At 33.7% G+C, this 19,237-nt stretch overlaps 2 protein-coding genes and 1 long non-coding RNA gene across 6 annotated transcripts; 1 reads left to right on the plus strand and 2 right to left on the minus strand.

Annotated features, from left to right (window-relative positions):
* Nucleotides 1-404: 404 nt before the first annotated feature.
* On the minus strand, nt 405-2,877 carry LOC116403285. Its single transcript, XR_004215964.1, has 2 exons — nt 813-2,877; nt 405-701 (listed from the first exon to the last, which is right to left on the minus strand). It is a non-coding gene; the product is annotated as an uncharacterized LOC116403285 (long non-coding RNA).
* A 2,283-nt stretch (nt 2,878-5,160) lies between these two features.
* On the plus strand, nt 5,161-8,422 carry LOC101204726 (50S ribosomal protein L13, chloroplastic). The gene is made up of 4 exons (XM_004145968.3): nt 5,161-5,570; nt 5,997-6,182; nt 6,341-6,511; nt 7,995-8,422. Exons 1-4 carry the CDS (start codon nt 5,298-5,300, stop codon nt 8,109-8,111), a joined length of 747 nt encoding a protein of 248 aa, XP_004146016.1. The 5' UTR covers nt 5,161-5,297; the 3' UTR covers nt 8,112-8,422.
* Nucleotides 8,423-8,785: 363 nt separating this feature from the next.
* Nucleotides 8,786-17,519, minus strand: LOC101220843 (probable leucine-rich repeat receptor-like serine/threonine-protein kinase At3g14840). 4 transcript variants are annotated; one of them, XM_031884177.1, is made up of 22 exons: nt 17,470-17,519; nt 17,321-17,389; nt 17,167-17,212; nt 16,999-17,090; nt 16,334-16,405; nt 16,163-16,234; nt 16,014-16,085; nt 15,866-15,934; nt 15,711-15,782; nt 15,381-15,452; nt 14,073-14,135; nt 13,558-13,620; nt 13,447-13,479; nt 13,296-13,336; nt 12,618-12,997; nt 12,233-12,428; nt 11,957-12,061; nt 10,793-10,911; nt 10,496-10,706; nt 10,161-10,398; nt 9,865-10,015; nt 8,786-9,450 (listed from the first exon to the last, which is right to left on the minus strand). In XM_031884177.1, the coding sequence occupies exons 4-22, from the start codon at nt 17,076-17,078 to the stop codon at nt 9,058-9,060; spliced, it is 2,502 nt and encodes an 833-aa protein (XP_031740037.1). In that variant the 5' UTR covers nt 17,079-17,090; nt 17,167-17,212; nt 17,321-17,389; nt 17,470-17,519; the 3' UTR covers nt 8,786-9,057. The 4 variants fall into 4 exon arrangements, with proteins under 4 accessions (XP_031740037.1, XP_031740036.1, XP_031740038.1 ...); XM_031884176.1 differs by having other exon boundaries at nt 11,957-12,115; nt 17,470-17,517; XM_031884178.1 differs by having other exon boundaries at nt 11,957-12,115; nt 16,999-17,070; nt 17,470-17,516.
* Between the last annotated feature and the right edge of the window lie 1,718 nt (nt 17,520-19,237).

The raw sequence follows: 19,237 nt of genomic DNA on the forward strand, positions 1-19,237 counted from the left end.
TAATTTAAAAAAAAATAAATAAATAAAGAATGTAATGATCATCCAACGGTGCCTTAAATAACCATTTACCAATCACAACATAAATGTTTTCAAACAATTGGAAAAAATGGGGTTCATGTATGATATATAATTTCAAAGGTAGCAGGCCTAAGAATTTTTGTTGGGCTTCGCCTCAGTCTTTTGTAATACATAAGGATGGATTAAATGCAAAGTACAACTATGATTGATTTTGTATATATCAGTTATCAGGATTGAACAAGTAAAATCATCTTGATTGAAATAGGAAAAAAGAAAGTTCAGAATAATAAAAAACAATATAACAAAAGTACACAAAATATGATCATTCTTATATTCCACCACACTTTTATCAATATGAAATTATTTAACTTGCAGTATAGCAATGATTTGTAAAATGGCTTAATGATAATATTAATTTAAATAATATGAAAAGGCCAAACACACGTAACATAGAATCTTTCTAAACGACCATCCTTACTCACAGGACATCAGTGATATGAATACTTACAATTCTCATTGCCAGCAAAACATTCAAATATTTACATTATGTACAACATAGCAAAACATACAGTATCGGGGCTTAAAGATCTTGACCTCCCAACGCTAAATGCAAACTCGGGTGCAATGCTTGACATTGGAGTCTTGATAACATCACGAGCCATCATGGACAAGATTGGTTACCTCTGCATGTAGACCTTTCATCAATTTAATATGTTTGTTTAAGTTGAAATCGAATTTTCGAGGAAACACTGATTCTTCTAAATATCTGTTCAAGTCAGACATCACACTCTGACCTTGGGAAGTTTCATGAAGGGACTCTTTCAAGGTCTTCAGCCTGTGCCTAGAGTCATTGCCTGTCTGTGCTTCCACGCAAAGCTGAACCTTGATCACCCATTGTAAAGCGGATTGAATATGCATCCTAAAATTCCTTGATACCATTAGAAACTTTCTTGATATGATCCAAGGCTGTACTACCGTAAATCTGCTAATTGTAGTATTCAATCAACTCATTTTGAACCTTGGATCTAGAAAAGCAGCTACTGCCAAAGCCAGACTCCATTTTGTCCAACATTTATCAAACTTGGCTTTTTTTTTTTTCAATGCACAGGAGTTGAGAAGATTATCCGAGTTCTTACACCACATGATTAATTGAATGTGATCACACATCTTAGGAAAATATATGTATGCATAGGAGATCTGTTACCTGGGAAGAGTTCACGATTCTGACAAAAGGTTTCAAATAGTCAGCAACACTAGTTGTCCATTCCCACTCTAAAGCAGTAAGAGAGCTAATGCAACTGAGGATCATGCTTTCGTAGAAGATTAAATGCATCCATGTATTCTACAACATTTCAATTTCATAGGCCACGACTATTAGAACAATATCATCTGACTGGTGATCCCAATATGATGAGCCATCTCATTGAACCTCCCTTAAGTGATTTGTGAACTTCTGATATATTTAAAACTCCCTTGAATCTTTTTGTTAACCTCTTGCATCGCTTCTGTCACTTCTTTAGCAATTGGATTCATGGTATGTGTAGCCGAGCATACATCAAATAGTCTACCGTTACTCAAAATATGCCTTTTTCTTCTACATGTGTTCTTTAGTTCTTCTGATTATCTTGTCAAGACCGCTTGAACCGTTCTTTTTTAATCTTTTGGCTGCAAGTAGTTGACAAACGTCATGATTGAATCATTTAAAACATTAAATGAATTGAAATTCCTTAGATGTGTGGTTCTGCTATTAATTGAGCCACTGAGCTTCTTGTTGCAAGGCACACAAACATTATCACGAACGTCTGCCTTTTTGGCCTTCTCTCTTCGGTTTCTTGATCAATGAGTCATTAGATATCTCTTCTGGATGGGAATAAACAAACCAAATTCTGTAAAATCCATGAGCTGCACAGGCAAAGATATAACGATAGAAAAGTGAAGGGAAACAATTCTTTAAAGACTTTCTACATAGCTGGCACAAAAGGGACAACTTCTTAATTGTTCCATTTATAAAACAGTGTAAAGATTAAAATGGTCCAAGTTGAATGGAACAATTAAGAACAGTAAAAAAATGGAAGGCAACTCGACTATGGACTACATGACCAAATAGAGTAGGATTTTGAACAACATTTGAAAAATTGGAATACAAGGACGAGAAAGTACTTCCGATCTTATGACTCTCCCACTGTTTGGAGCTAACCCGTCAACTCATAGTAACTCTTACATACTTAAGAATGCCCTTTTCCATCTATTAGGAGAGAGAGAGATTGAAAACAACTGATAAATTGTACAAGAAATAATTAATGGAAACTGTAAAAACCAGTTACCACTTACCAATAAGTTCACATTAGCTACAACCTAATAAAAAATGATCATGAAGTTGGCCACATAGATGGCCAGACCGTTAAAGAGAGACCCAACTAAACATGCCATGTTGTTGGAGCATTTTCAGGAGGATTAACTAAACATCCCATTAATAAATCAAATTTATGATGACAAACAATACCAAAGCAAAAGAATTAACTAAAAGCTTTGAGTCAATCCACGAAAGAAGAATCATATTTTCATGAAAAAACCATAGTTAAATAATAAATTTCTAGCCGACTTTTCGTGGATCGATAAATAAAATCAGGGAGATCCCGAAACACCAAAATGTGAGAGCCTATTACTAGAAATTTCCAGCAGAGATAAGCAAATTCCTTCCAAACGCAGACAAGGAACATGAACACCATAGATTACATAGAAAGACAGAAACCCAACAAAAGAAGCAGCATAAAACAGCTAACTAGAATTTATAAACATATTTTGAAGTGGGTCTTACAGAAAGTTGATAAATTGAAGTTAATGATGGAGTCGGATTGGTTGGACTGTGAGTTTTATGTTGGTTAGGATTCAAAAAACGGCAAAATAATCAATCTTGTGGTTTTTTCTTTAAAAGAAAAAGATGTTTAAATTATCAAAATACACTTGATCTTAATTATACTTTGACAATTATATACATACATACATATACATACATATATACATACATATATGTATGTATATACTACTTACATAATGTTTGTTGTTGGGAGAGAAATAGAAAAGAAACTTCTACCCTTTTCCCAATCAAACCAGATACACAAAATTTATTAATTTCAAAAATTAGAGTTTAAACATTATACAATAAATTAAAATCGTGTACTCAGTTCAGGACGATCCACATGTCGGATAACATGGTAGCATTAACTGCCACACATGATAGACATGTGAGTTAAGTCGTGTACATGCCAAGTTGTGGATCAGGTAAATGACTTAAGCTACTCTATTTTTGTCAATTGTTTTCAGACTACCCTATTTTTGTCATTATTTTTCAAAATAACATTATTAAAAAAGTTCACAATTTCTTCCTAAAAACTTGTTTATGGTTGACACTTTGGTAGGTGAAATATCGATTTTATCCTCAAAGTTAAATACTCACTTCTTATGTGTTTTGTATGTTTCCTTCACTCTTCCCCCAACAATGACAAAATGAAAAAATTGAACTCATTTAATACTAAAGTTGCTTTAACATTTTGCTATAGGGTTAAAAAGGATGTAAAAAATCCTATGAATACGAGTGGTCATTTAGGATTAGTTGAACGATTGCTTAGTATTTATTGGACAATCTTTTATTTTCTTTTATGGGTGATACCTTATTATTTAGCTATTTACTGGACGATTCGTTAATAAAATTTGGCAGATCGTTTATAAAAAATTTGGACAATCTTTTAATCACAGTTGAGAGATCGTTTTTCAAAACTTAATCAAAGGTTGTTTCTCTTCTAATAAAATATGATGACATTTTACTAAAAGTTAGGTGATCGTTCAAAAAATATTAGACAATGCATCAAGACATGAAAATGATAAAAATTGAAAGCTGGAACAACGAGAAGAAAGACAAGACAAGAGGAGAGCGATCACACCATGAGAAAGAGATAATGAGAAGAGGGGGAAGGACCAAGTAGAAGAGAATGATCTCTATTTTTAAAAAATGTTGGAGGTAAATATGACATTGAAACATAGCAAAAAGATCAATCACAAAATATTTTTGGTCACTTTATAAGATTTTCCGTTTTTTAAAAGTTAATAAAAAAAATAAAATTGATGTTTCAAAATTAGTTTAATTTTCATTTGGTAAGTTATAAAATGTACCCCATTTAATCTTTGGTTTAAATCTAATTGTTTAGATTAAATGTTATAATTTTATCTTTATTATTTTAGTTTCTTTTTAAAATGCTAACATACTTAACATTGTCTTCACACGAGATTCTGAAGAAACGTATTTTGTGGAATTGAACTTCTATATATTTATGAATATTGTGAATACAATCTCTAGTATTTACTCATTTGATGTTTTCTCTCTAATACAAGTTAAAAACTTAGAATTTCTTGATCTTCGATCTTTTAACTTAGAATTTCTTGATCTTCGGTCTTTAGGATGTTGAAGTTGCAAATCTATCTGAGCTTCAGTCTTCTGAAATTCAAGAAAAGTTTGATCTTCCAAGTTTTCAATATTTCAGAAGATGATGATCTCGAAGTTGATAAAAACTTGCATGTCTTGAGAGCTTTATAGAAGTTTGAATCTTCAATTCTTTAGAGCTTCAATTCTTCATTCAACCAAAGACCCCCTCAAATGAGTGACAAATGTCTTTATTTATAAAGAAATTTTGTGGGCTTTAGATGGGTTTTGGCCCATTTGTTGGTTGGGCTTGGACGTTGACCAATTTACCTGTTGGATTTAGGCTTGGGCCCATTTGCCTTATTGAGTTTGAACTTGGGCTCATTTACTTTATTGGACTTGGATCCATTTGCTTGTTGAGTTTGGACTTAGTTCTCCTTATTGGACTTGAATTGAGTAAACTTAATTATCAAAATCCAATAAAATATAATTATCAAATATTTGTTGGGACAATGTGATAGAATTTAATTAGTCGAAATTTCTTGCTGAAAACATTGTCTTGTTTTAATTAATCTATGTTATTTATGGTAGATATATTGTGATATTTTAGTTTATTTTATTATATTGGAGAGTAGGGTATGTTTCCAAATTTCCAATTAAGGTAAAAAACATATTTTTCCCAAAATAATTGGTAAGAAAGAAAAATAATGGTAATGTAGAAGAGAAGTTGTGTTTGGCAAATTTATCCATTCCCACCGTTTTCCCTTTTCTCATCTCCGAATTCACAAAGGGGCAAGAAGGAGTCTTATCCACATTCCATAGCAGCAATTCACCAGCTGAAAGAGCCACTGCCAGAGCTACAATGGCGATGCTCTGTGCTTCCTCCTCTACACCCACTTTCTCTTTACATTCCACTCTCACCAATGGAACCACAAGTAACAAAAGCTTTCCCAGAAACTCACTCCTTGTTGCCTTTCCACTCCCACATTCAAAATCTTCTTTTCTTCTAACCCAGACCTCCATTTCTCTAACCTCCAACTCCAAGAGGTCGGCCCTTCAAGTGCGAGCCCAAGAGCTGGATCGTGTCCCTTTGGAACAACGGTGGATGTTCGAGGGCGACGAGCTCGACGGCCCTGTACGTCTGTAGATCATACAATATGTTTATTTGTTTGCGCTAAATTTGGTATCGTGAGTTTGAGCGTAATTGAACTCGTTTTTTGCATAAGACGTTAATGGGTTCCTATTAAGCCTAAAACGCTAATGGGTTGTTGTTTGTTGTTTCTTTTGGGGCTGTTACATCGAACATTTGGCTTCTCCGTATTGCAATGTCTCTTTCCGTTGATCTATTGAAGTTATTTTCACAGAAACTATCAACAAAAAAACTGGGTACAAGTGTAATTGTTCTTATGACTGAACATACAAACCTCTCTTTGCTTGTTAGGCCAATTTGATATGCCCATTCTCCGAAACTTAAAGAATTGTTTCCTGTTTTAGCTAGCTGTTTGTTTGTTTTCAATTTTCAGATTTGGATGCTTAGCAGTCATTGTTCTTTTCCATTCAGGATATATGGAATAAAACGTGGTACCCGAAGGCGGCAGATCATGTGAACACAGAAAAACCTTGGTACGTGGTTGATGCCACTGATAAGATTTTGGGAAGACTAGCTTCAACTATTGCCAATCATATCCGAGGGAAGGATTTGCCAACCTATACTCCTAGTGTGGATATGGGTGCTTTTGTGATTGTGGTATGTGGCTGTACTTGTACATAATGTTTTAGCTGCAATCACTACAGCATTGATTGCGCTTTTATCTACTCAACTTGAACTTTCTTGCTATTTGTTTTCATTTAGTTGCTTATTCATTATAACCCCTGAATTATACTAATGCTCTTGATCCTACTTAGGTAAATGCAGAAAAAATTGCGGTGTCTGGTAAAAAGAGGACTCAGAAACTATACAGGAGGCATTCAGGGCGACCAGGTGGTATGACTGTAGAAACTTTTGATCAGCTACAGCAGAGAATTCCTGAAAGAATTATCGAGCATGCTGTTCGTGGTATGCTTCCAAAAGGGAGGGTAAGTGGTTCCTTCCTTCTACTCAAGTGCCATATTGATATGCACGCAGACTATTCTGCAAACTGAATATTTGTGGGTGATAAGCGTGATTGTTTAAGTTTAGAGTGACGCTCCATTTAGGAAAATTGTGTCAAAAGATTATGCGGAAAGTATATTTTCTGCTCCATTTGGTTGATCAGTTTTCTTAGAAGATTTAGTTAGTCGTTTAAGATAGCTTTTGGTATTTTGGTTGCGGTAGTGTAGACTATTGGTTAGCTATATTCCATCTTACAGTAGAGTTCCTCAAACTTATCACCAATGGAGTGTTAGAGCTTCAGATTCAAATTTAAGTTTTTCCAATGATTCTCACACTCTCTACAACATAGGATTCTTGAAGCAATGAGTTGATGTATGGCAAATAATCGTGTCTTTCAGTTCATTAGAAGAATCTCCAATTATAAGAAAATAAGATTTCTGCTGGCCTTTTAAAATCTCTTCAAGAGGATTTCACTACTTGGATTGTAATTTGTTAGGTTAACCATGTGGAGGATGTGACAAGAACGAGTTGCTTGGAAAAGTTTGAAGTGTTTGAGAAACAAACATATGGTCTTTTGCTTTATTCTTTGGCTACTCTACCGGCAATCTGTTGGTTACATTTAATAGTAAAAATCTTTTTCCCTTTAAGTCATACTGGCACTACCAGAGTCGAAGACCTATATGGTTGATTGAGTCTGACAACTGTCTTGGATGATTTTTTGGCAATTCGGGACCAGGAAAGCTAAAGTAGTTGCTTTAGTGGATTTTGAAATTTTTTGGGTATCGTTTGAACCGCAACCATTGATTTGTAAATTTCATGCTTTCTGAATTCCTAGCATATGTGTTATGAAATCAACAATTAACAATACAAAAAACATATAGAGATTGACACAGAGATATACGTGGTTCACTAACAGTGTGTTAGCTATGTCCATAGAGCAAAGGAGAACAATTTTATTAGAGAGAATTTTTTAGAATACAATACGACGCCACTAGGTTAGAGAGTATATATTGTACTTCTCTAAACCCTAGGGTCAGTGAGACCACCGTACTAGGTTTATCTGGGTTTAACTGTATAAGATAGCTTTATCTTAAGTTTCAGCTCTTCGAGAATGATGCAGCAAAATGAAATCTATGTTGTGAAAAAGGAACAACCTCCATAAAAAAAATCAAACAGCCCTGCTTCTGCATCATCCTTTGAACAATTTTTTGTGTTCATGATGCGGTGTATTCTGACATAGGAACTTCTCGTTGTCATTGCTTTGACACATCGTGGATGAAACTGTTCTTTAGATTCTTTTTAAGTAGCTATGAAGTAATTGCCTTGCTTGAAATACTGTTAACCTTCTCAGTTTTTATTTCCTGTAAACTGCTCCATATTGTGTGTATACGATTTCCCTGTTTCCTGCCTTTATTGATGTTCCTGATATTGTATTGGGTGTTTCAAACCATGGCAAAATATGTGCAGCTTGGAAGAGCACTCTTTAACCACTTGAAGGTTTACAAAGGACCAGACCATCCACATGAGGCACAAAAGCCAGTTGACCTGCCAATTAGGGACAAAAGGATAAACAAAGAAAGATAGTGTATGAACTACTAAGAGCAAACGATGGACGAAGAGACAACACTCTCTTGTCTGAGGTTTTCAATGTTCATAGAAACGAGTCAGAGTTTCCATGCTTCAACTCAATTTGATATCAGCATTTGATCTGTAATTTAATTCCAAATTCTAGTATCTTGACCCAAAGTTGCGTTTGCAGAGTTATTAAATCAGAAGAGGAAATCCTTAAATCTTGCCCTGTTAAAGGCTGTGATAATGGTACTTTTATTACATTTGTTGATTGATTTCTCTATTTAGAGAGTTCTCTTGGTGTAGAAATGGCCAAAGGTTTCGAACGATAGTGTGCACTTTTGGAGCTCTAGAAGGCATATATTAATATAATAGATACATTGTGTGGAGTTGTTATAACTTTGAAATTGAATATAAAAAAATTATCAATTATGCCTGACTTTGCAATTATCACTTCGTTTTAGTTAAAATCGACTAAAAAATTATTTAAATATCATTCAACAGCAAAAAACTATCATTAAGAAAAATACAAGAATAAAAGAAGATAATAAAATGGCTTTTATCAATAAACATTCTACCACTAGATTTCACTTTTTTTTCTTTCTAATAGTGTTATTTTCTGCATCTAAAACCAAATTGGTTCATATCAAAGAACGTAAATTGGTTCTTTTCCTAGGAAGTTTTTGAAGTTTTGAAACAGTGGTCTAAAATCTATTATTCGATTCTCTAAACCAGGAAATGAGAGAGGAATGACTTTCAATTTGAAAAGATTTTGGATATCAGAACACTCAATCATCAGATCACAGTTTTTAGAAACTAGTTCTACAGTGCAAGCCATCAAATAGGGCAAAGCTATCTTGTTCTATAAAAGCATCTAGGAGGGCAATTGCAATTTGCCAAAGATGAAAAGCTGCACTTTTCCCTGTGCAATTGAAACAAATCACCTGAGAGGGCATGCAATTCATAGTATAGTATCTCTGTTGTTCAAGTACTGAGATACGTTGATCGGATAGAGATCGCTTCCAGAGGTTGAAGAACCTGTTGTCGAAACATCAGCCAACAGACCATGCTTCTGGTTTGCATTATTAGATCGGTCGTTGTCTTGCAATAATCGAGTCCATGCTGCATTTCTTGCTTCTTTAGTGACACTTGGATTTGACACTATGTCCTCAATACCCTGCCTGCCTTCCAACATGCTCACTACAGATGACATGTTAGGTCTTGCTGCAGGAGAGACATTAGTACAGTGGAGAGCAATTTTGATCATTCTCAGTGCCTCTCCTTTGTTGAAGTTGGAGCCTAACCCTGGATCAACTAGCTCCAATAAACTGTTCTTTTCTTTAAACTTCAGTGCCTAGAAACAGAAAATGAAAGACAACTAAGTTGTATGCGGAGGTTTCATATTCATCAGGTCACATATCGGAACAAAATCATTTTCACAACTATAAGGAGTTCTAGTTGTGAAAACTAAAAGGTATAGACTCTACTAAAATCAAACGAAGAAAACAAGAATCAAATGAGAGGTGAGTTAAACTTCTTTGGAAAATTAAAGCTGTGTTGGACAAGACAGTTCTACAAATGGAGACTCAATTTATTCTTGCTTAACTAACATGACAAAAAGAAACTAAATAACATATATTGCTGTAGCAACATAGTTTAACCTGTGCACATATCTTCAATAAGGAGGTTATAAATTAAAATTCTCACATTCATATACTCCTGAACTAAAAAATAGTAATAATAAAAAATAACCCGAAAATCAAATTACCGAGTCTAGAAGATAAGAGCAATCGTTCGCTGCCCATAAAGTGGTGTTCATCCTTCCGCTAACTATTTCTAAAGCTACAACTCCAAAGCTATAAACATCTGCTTTATCAGTTAAGTGTCCTTGCATTGCATATTCTGGCGCCATGTATCCACTGCAAAATCACCATCTTTCGTAAATATTTTTCATTTTTCATTTTGACTTGATTTTCGTGTCCATAGACACAACAGTGAAAAAAGATGGACAAAAAAACCAAATCAATTAATATAAAACAAAAAAACTCAAGTGTTGATGCTTACAAAGTTCCAGCAATTCGAGTGCTTATATGAGTATTTCCTTCTTCATCAAGCTTGGCCAAGCCGAAGTCGGATATCTTGGGGTTTAGATCTTTGTCTAACAGAATATTAGTAGCTTTGATGTCCCTGTGGACAATCTTTAGTCTTGACTCTTCATGAAGATAAGCCAAACCTCTTGCTATACCAACACAGATCTTTTGTCTTGTTGACCAATCCAGTTCTAATTCACTTTCTTCTTGACCTTCAAATATTTTCCATTAATAAAGTCTTTATAAGTATATTGATGGATTCCTTTTATAAAAATCAGAAATAGTCAACTATATGGCACAAATATTTACCAAACAAGGCATGGGCAAGGCTATTGTTTTCCATGTATTCATATACTAACAAAAGCTGATTCCCTTCAATACAACATCCATAAAGCTTGACTAGATGTGGGTGTTGCAAAGCAGATATCATGCCAATCTCATTCACGAATTCACGATTTCCTTGCTTTGATTTAGAAGACAGTTGCTTTACTGCAATTGTTGTGCCATCCGCAAGAACACCCTATATTTCCACTTAAAGAATCACATACCATAGCAACTATATTTGCAAAAGACGAGGCTGTGATTACCAATTACGATGGTATCTACCTTATAGACAGGACCGAAACCACCTTCTCCAATCTTATTGGCAGCATCAAAATTGTTTGTGGCGACTTTTATTTGCCTTAATGTAAAAGAGCAAGTTTGCAAGTCCAAACCTCGTAACTCTGCACAGCAAGTGAAGTTAAGCTGAGGCATCTATAAAACAGTTAATAAACATGTCCAAATCATAAGTTAGAGCTTGAACTTTTATGTTTGTTTTATTATTATTAATTATTTTAATTAATTTTTTTTTTAGAATGGAAATAAATGTCATTGATGAATGAAAGAAAGGAGTAAAAACCCCCCAAAACACCTTATTAGGTGGATTACTTGAAAGTTCTCCATTTGGAAATTAGGTACTAAAGACTATAATCAGAAAAAGGTTGATAGCATGAAAGGTAGTAGTTTCATAAAACTATAAAAAAGAGGAAGAAGAATTTTGAAGTTTCTTCTCTTCCTTTGCAGCCAGAGGGACCAAAGAAAAAAAAAGACAAAAAAAGAAAAAAAAAGGACAGTAAAACACTCGATTAAGACTGAGCAAGCCAAATAGTTTTCTCGTCCCCATGGAAAGGATGGCCATAAAAGACAAACAAAGAGCATATATGGAGAATCTTGAAAAGCCAAAGACGACATAAAAGAAACAAAATTATGGCCTACTAATGAGAAGCAAAGGAACAATGGAGGAAATGGTGACTCCGATCTTCAAAGCGAGCAACAAACATAATACCCTGATGAGGAGAGTGATAAACAAGGCATACGTTTCTGCAGCTGATTGGCTTTGAATTTTCATGTTTTTTTCCATTTTAATACCTAAACTTCTAGATAGAAATTTTAGTTCTCCAACTTTACACAAACCCATTTAGTCCGTGAAAAAAAATAAGTACTAAGGAAATATATGGTCTACCATGGTCAAAATTCAAACATTACCAAATGTCATCATTCATCAAAAACACCCTCTACACTATACTAAGTAGTCCCGCTTGTCCCATAAATTCAAGTTATGGGGTTGCTTAAGGTCAATTTTTTTTTTATATATAGCATTAACAATTCGCAAACTTAGAAATGTAGCCAAGTGTAAAGGACAAGAAGCATTGTAATTTTAAGAGTAAGAGAAACAAGAGGCCTATCAATATTAAGAGAGGAGAAAAAGAAGCAGTGTCTTAGGATTACCTTGTTCAAGTGTCCTTTCATGTCGTAGGCATATGCTCCACCACAAGATTCCAACGGCCAATAATACAACAAAAACCGCAGCAGCTGCGATGCCGATCACTGCACCTACAGGTATACCAGATTTTCCAGTTTCTTCACCATCAAATGGAGGTTCAAAGTCTACATAAATTGAGGGTGGGAGACAACATGGACCAAAGTGCTCAGTCAAATAAAGTAAAGTGAAAAGGAAGAGTTGGATTTTAAATCACAACGAAAAAAAGGCGACGATCAGCCTACCAGGATCTACTGAAATGGCAGATATAAGAGGACCATAGACTCCACTCACAGGGATGGCATTTGTCCCCTTCCCTGCCCAATAGAAGCGGATCTCCACAGTTCCATTCACCACAGTAACTGGGAATTTTTTTATGACTGCTTTACCTACATCACCTGCTGCATCCACTATATTGAAATTCTCTAGCACCAGCTTTTTCTGCAGTTCAGGGTTTTTAGTAAGTTATCATGCTAGACGCAAGTAATCATGAAAGATTTTCTATTTACCTGAATCAATCTGTGAAGGTGGGGTTTTATTGATGAAAGTATTTAAATTATTTTCAGAATTTGATAACAGTCAAACTTTTTTGATGGGTGAAACTTGAAAGCAGGGAGATACTTTTTATACCTGCAGATAAACATCAAATATGCGTCTTCCGAGACTACTGAATGTCTTGTCATCAGTAAACATTATCTCTGCAAAATGGAGGCTTACAGTGTAGTTTCCATTTCCCATACAGAACCCAAAGTAAGTAACAGATAATGGAGAAACACGAGCAGTCATGTACAGTTCAGGATTTATCATAGAAAGAGTAGAAGAATTTGTTGCGGTGTATTCATCTCGAGAGCCACCATCATCATCCAAAAAAGTACCAGTGTTGCTGATTGCCCAATTTGTTCCAGTTACAAAAAACATAGAGCTCCCCGCATTTCGGTCTCCTTTAAAAACTGTAGTTCCATTTATGGTTTCTTCCTTCCCACCACAATTTATATGAAGAGAGTACCAAGCTGTGAGAAAATAAAAATGTTACTGGCTACAAAAGGTAGAGCAAGAGAATAAATCTAAGCCAAGCTCTCATAAAAAATATAAATAAATAAATAAAATCTAAGCCAGTCTTCATTCAAATTTTTTCAGCATTCTCCTTTTAGTTCCCTTGTTTAGTTTGTTGAAGTATATGCAATTTACAGCTTTAAGAAGAGATTGGTTATAATTTTTTTTTTTGAGAATATATCACTTGGAAAGAGCTCAAACGAATTCTATCTGTCATAAGAAGCTAGTATACATAAAGATTATGCTTCAACTCACATTTTGAACAGGATGAGCCTGCTAAACATGAAAGAACTCCACTGATAAAGAAATAGAAAACTCAATAGTTAGCATCACTTTATGGGAAATTTTGATTAATACAGGTAAAAACAAACTAATTCAATGCATACACCAAAAGGTTAAAACTCACTAATCCTCTTGTGACGAGCTTGCAAAGAGGTTCCTGGCAGGGAGAGGCGGTGACAGAGAAATTAGATAGCATCTTTCAATATTGGATATGTATAGTTAAGTGCAATCTTACATTTTTTGGGACCGGCAACTTTCCCCAGCAACACTGACTGTAAAATTATTATAGGAAAGATCACTGTAAAGAAAGAAAAAGGTGTGACACCTTAAAGGGAAAAATTGAACAAATTTGAAGTAGTTTCTGGAAAAAAAATTTGTAGGATACAATCAAACAGAGTTTACAACCAGGAAACCAGTTCCTATCATGGTTCAACGTCTTCACAAGGAAAAGACAACTTGATTAAGTCACAGATTCTCACTAGAGCAAATAGTTGTTATAAGCAGTATCATGTTTGTTTTCATTTACCATGGATACAAATTATAGAATACTTCGTATTAATTTCATCTCTTGGCTGCTATAAAAGTAGAATTGTAGTCACATATGGTATAAACTACAGATACAAGAACTTACGAATCAATAGTGAGTGAACCTCAAAAGGATGCCATAAAACATTGAAAGGAAGAAATAAATGTACAATCCATCAAACAAGAAGCTGCCAATCATTTACTAGGAATAGGAAAGATACTTACATGCCATTCCCTTTCAACATCCAATCAGGCACTGATCCATTTAGCATGTTTCCAGTTAAAAATCTAAAAGGTGAACATTAAAACATATTAAAAATATGAACTACATGCATTATAGTCAATCATGAGATTCTACCCCAAACTAACAAATTCTGATAACATTTGAATAACTTGGTTGATATTGTCAACTGTCTCATACATTAAACAAAAAGAAGAAAAGTTCTTAAACCAAAATGAGAAACAATTATATTGCTTCACATGACCAAATTATGTTCAAACTGCAATGCACATGATTCACTAGTATAGAAAAGGGAAAAATTACCCCATTTCTAGTCCATGTTGTTCGAGAAAGGTTTTATTTCCGTCCTTAAGTTTCAAAATCTTTAGTCCTTGAAATCATTGCTATGTTAGTGACAGAAAATACTTATATTACCTCATATATCGAAATCACTGTTAGATTTTATCTATGTTCTCTTCTCTCGAATCATATTCAATAAAACTCCACACCATAAGCTTTAATCACTTGAATACTTGCTTCTTTCTAACACGACCACAATGAATTAATGAGGTTCACCCAATGTAAAATGTCCTTCAGACCATTCATTTAGACGAATATAGACTCTTTACTTAAAGAAAGAAAGATCCAACAGGATACATGGACATATTTCTTAACTATTATACTGCCACAACTTTCATGGAGCCTCTTAACATCTTGAATCTCATACACTAGAGCTAGACACCATAAAATGCTATTTATCGCTAGTTCCATATTGTATACATGTAAACAAATCCATGCATTAAAGTTTGTTTTAAAGTGGGTGAAAGGCCACTGGTTGAAGAGGCACTATCTTTCTTCAGACCCCAGTACTAAATTTTCACAAAACATTTCATGCCATTTTCTACGGAAAATTATTTTAAATGACAAAACTTATGAAAATATTTACAAATATAGCAAAATATCATAATATATTTGTGATAGACCTAGTTTTTCGAGGTCCATCGTAAATAGACTGTGATATTTTGCAATATTTTGGTTCATTTTGCTATATTTGAAAATAACCCTTTTTCTATTAATGAAATATCAGTTGATTCAGTTCTGTCATCAGTGAGCTTAACATTGGAAGTTTTTACATAATTTTATAATAATATCTAAGTTTACATGTTAGTATGTTAATTACATCAATCATAAAGTACAGTTGCTTGCAGATGCGTTCTAGCTATTGTGAAACGATTTACTTTCCTTAATCCATAAAAGAGTAAGTAGCTATACTCTCACTTTATAAAAAATCGTTTCTGGACAAAATTTCTTACATGTTATCCAACCCTTTAAGAGCATCAAATCTGGTTGGAATTCGTCCACTTAGACTGTTAAAGCTGAGGTCTCTGAGGAAAAAATTAACACAGAAGAATAAGAATAAAGAAAGCGGTTTTACAAATATTCATAAGAAATTATGACCAAAATTTCCTCTTGATTAAGATGAAGAAATCTTGAGTGTACAAATTTTTGGTAAGAACTCCAGAGCAGTTGGAGCTATTATCTTAATTTTCTTAATTTTATCAAAAAATTATCTTAAGATTTTCTAGCTACAACTGTTATAGTCAGGGATGAAAGTGAATGTATACTAATTACTGAGTACTGACAAGATTTTCAATGATGGCATCCTGTCCAGATAGTTGGGCAGCCTTCCAGAGATGTTGCAACTTCTCAATACCCTATAGACAACCAAAAATAAAATTAATCGACTGGTGGAAGAACTTGGCCTTCTCAAATGTTTTAAAATAACTACGTAACTTACAGAATTGTCATGTCTTTCAAATTACGAAGGGATGGAAAGGGTGATGATGCACTCAAGTCACTGATTCTCCTGCATGCAGAAGTCCATACATAAATGATACAAAACATGTTGTGTTGTTCATGAGGGAACAATAAAGTAGAATACTAACAAGTCAGATAACTTTGTCAATAGTCCAATGTCAGAAGGAATGGGTCCACTCAATCCACTTGCCTGAATGAATCTGTCGCAGAAAACTAATTTTTTGAGAGACAATGCCCAAAATAAATCAAGAGCAGGAAGAGTAAACTGATGTCTCACAATTTAGTAAGATTCGTCCAATTACGTATGAAATTTGGTATTGGCCCAGAGAAGTTATTGTCACCAATTTGACTGCATTGACGAAGGGTAAGGCTCAAGTGTTCATTTATAATTTGTGGCATCAAGCAGCTTACAAAACAAATGAGCTTGTGAAAAAATTATAAGACTTACAATTCCTTCAATGTGGTCAGCTTTCCCAGTGACATTGGCAACTCTCCCGAAAAGTTGTTTGATGTAAGATGTCTACGGAGCAAAAAACTTATGAATAAATGCACATAATCTACTCAAGTAGTCAGTCTAAAAATCATGATTGATTACTGGCTCTCTCCACAACGACGAGAAAAGGAAAAAAGAAAATGTTAAATTATAAATTGTTTATTATATAGATCTTGAATTTTAAAAAGCTTCAATTACATCTAGAAGTTTGGATTGTGATTTGATGCAATCCGTCCATTAACAAGTAAATTAAATGATGACCATGACTATTAGATATAACATTTGTCATTTTAATTTGATATGACATAAAAGTAACACATGCAACAACATACTATCCTTTTAAAAGAATGTATCAATTCTAGATAAGTCCTAGTCACTCTATTATCTGTCATGTCCACTTCTACTATCTTTCTACTATAATCATGCCTAATTAGTAGTTAGTAAAGGCTTCTCATGCAAAATTAATGTCATTAGTTAGTAGTATTTACTGTATGATTTTGCAGATTCAACACTAGTTTAGGGAATCATATAAACACAACCATCAAAATAAAAAATCAAATCCGCGAATTAAGCAAGAAAAGAAAATCATCCGAAAAATAATTAGAATATAAAGGCCTTACAATCTCTGTATCTGGGGCAAATTTCCAAGCGCCTGAGGAATGCTTCCCGACAGCTGATTGATTTCCAGGACCCTATGCATGCAAATCCATTACTATTTATTTATGTTGGCAAAGTCATCCAAACACTGAAATGAGGAAGTAAACAACAAATAAATAATCAGAACTCACAAATTCTCGAGAGTAGTGATATTCCCAATCTCCTCTGGAATCAAACCTGTCAACCGATTTCCAAGAAGGTAACTGCAGAATCAAGAACCATAACTTTTCAAAAATCGTCCATCTGAAAATGCATAGATGTGAGAAAAAGGGACTAAGATATTACATGCTGACAAGATTCGTAGAGCCCCATTCTGGAGGAATTTGGCCGCTGAGATAGTTCCGAGTGAGATCACTGCACAAAAAACAGCTGATATTAACTAATCGAGCAAATGGGTCGCTGATTTTGAGTATAAAACGGCGATAAGAACTTACATTTGCTGCAAAAACGGCAAACGCACAAGATGGGGTGGGAGAGTGCCTTGAAGGCTCTGCGATTTGAGAACTCTGCACCCCAAAAACAAAGACCCAAAATATAATTTCACAAAATTTTGACAAAGAACTTCGATTCTGATCAGAAGATTGAGAAAGAGAGAGGAAGAAGAAGAAGAAGTTACATGCTGATGACATGGCAGACTGTAGCATTAAGAAAGGTGCAATCACAAGTGAGATTATTTTCAAAACCAGCAACATTGTTAGGGATTTGGTTGGGTTGAGAAATCCATCCATGGGATCCATTGCAAGGATCAGCACTGAAATTCCAGTCTCTTTTTCCCAAACTCTTTCCTATTTCCTTCAAAGCTTCCACTGAAACATATTTGCATGCAATTGTAAACTAATAATGTTCATTGTGTTCTACAATTTCATATCAATCCCTACAAAGCCTAGAATCCAAATGGCTACTAATTTCATGGATTCTGATACCTTTTTCCACATTAAGTTAAAACAAACTTACACCCAAAACACAAATCACAAAATCCAGATGATTACTCTCTTCCCTCTGTCAATGGAATTAATAGAATAAATTTAGAGTTTTAACGTTATTATAAGATTTATAATCTTACTATGAGATTCAGCATATATATATATATATATATAAATCGTTTATTTACAAATATATCAAAATGGATGAGAATGATCATAGATCGATCATTTAATATAACATACAACTTTATAAAAAAATATTGTTATATGATTATTGTTTTTTCTAATTTGTTGTCCATTATAGTTTTTCTATTGTTTTTTTATAGGTTATTTGAGGGAAACCAAACACAACACCCACCCTAACCAAAACTTATATTTAATTTCATGAATGAAAATGGAAGAATACTATCTTGAAGATCTATTTAGAGAACAAATATAGAACTTAAGAAGAGGATGCCAAAGTTTCTTAAGTATGGAGCCATTTATCTTCCTAATCTCTTTATCACTATTTAATACATATGTTCATAAAAACTGAAAGTACGATTTCTACTTCGTTAAACTTGTAAGAAAAATTAAGTTTTCGAACTTTAAGAATGAATGACTTAACTTATAATCAAACACATATTGGTTTGAATGCAAATATCTATATCTAAACTTGTATTAAAAATAATAGGTCAACTATTGAATTTGTCATTAAAATATGTCAATTTGAGAGTAAATTAACGATTTGTATGAAAAACATCCTTTTTTTCATACCTCGTCATAAATTTGAACATACATCATCGTAATTGGAATGGTCTATTTTAAACCAAAAAATCTATAGATACATTAGGATGATGAAAGAGACCGAAATAATCTTAGGAATAGTATTACCAAATTCAAATGGTATATTAAATAGAGGAATACTATTAATAATTGACCAAAATAATATAAATTCTAAAAAATTAAGTGTTGGGTTAATGACTATTTGGTTTTCTAAAATCAAATTCGTGCCACATTCAATAAAAAGGAGAATTAAATTTTTAGCCAAATTGTAAAAACTATAAATTTTTTTGTTTTCCAAAATTTGAATTCGTTTTTTAAAACGATTTTTAAGAACATCGATAAAAATTAGATAAAAAAGAAAAAGGTAAGCAAATTTAGAGATGGAAGAAGATGTATTTACGTAGATTTGATTTTTTCTTTAAGAAAACAAATGATTATCGACTAGGGCATTAGATTTCACGATAAGTTACAATGTTATGGGTTCAGCAACTCAAACTAAAACGATAATAACATT

Source organism: Cucumis sativus, chromosome 4 (genome assembly GCF_000004075.3).
Source record: "Cucumis sativus cultivar 9930 chromosome 4, Cucumber_9930_V3, whole genome shotgun sequence".
Classification (NCBI taxonomy): domain Eukaryota; kingdom Viridiplantae; phylum Streptophyta; class Magnoliopsida; order Cucurbitales; family Cucurbitaceae; genus Cucumis; species Cucumis sativus.

Coding starts and splice junctions, on each gene's coding strand:
- LOC101204726 (XM_004145968.3), top strand. CDS start 5,298: ATGGCGATGCTCTGTGCTTCCTCCTCTACACCCACTTTCTCTTTACAT. Junction 5,571..5,996: donor GCGACGAGCTCGACGGCCCT/GTACGTCTGTAG, acceptor TTTTCCATTCAG/GATATATGGAATAAAACGTG. Junction 6,183..6,340: donor TGGGTGCTTTTGTGATTGTG/GTATGTGGCTGT, acceptor GATCCTACTTAG/GTAAATGCAGAAAAAATTGC.
- LOC101220843 (XM_031884176.1), bottom strand. CDS start 17,078: ATGCATAGGGTCCTGGAAATCAATCAGCTGTCGGGAAGCATTCCTCAG. Junction 10,399..10,495: donor CCTTGCCCATGCCTTGTTTG/GTAAATATTTGT, acceptor AAATATTTGAAG/GTCAAGAAGAAAGTGAATTA. Junction 10,016..10,160: donor ACTCGAATTGCTGGAACTTT/GTAAGCATCAAC, acceptor GTGATTTTGCAG/TGGATACATGGCGCCAGAAT.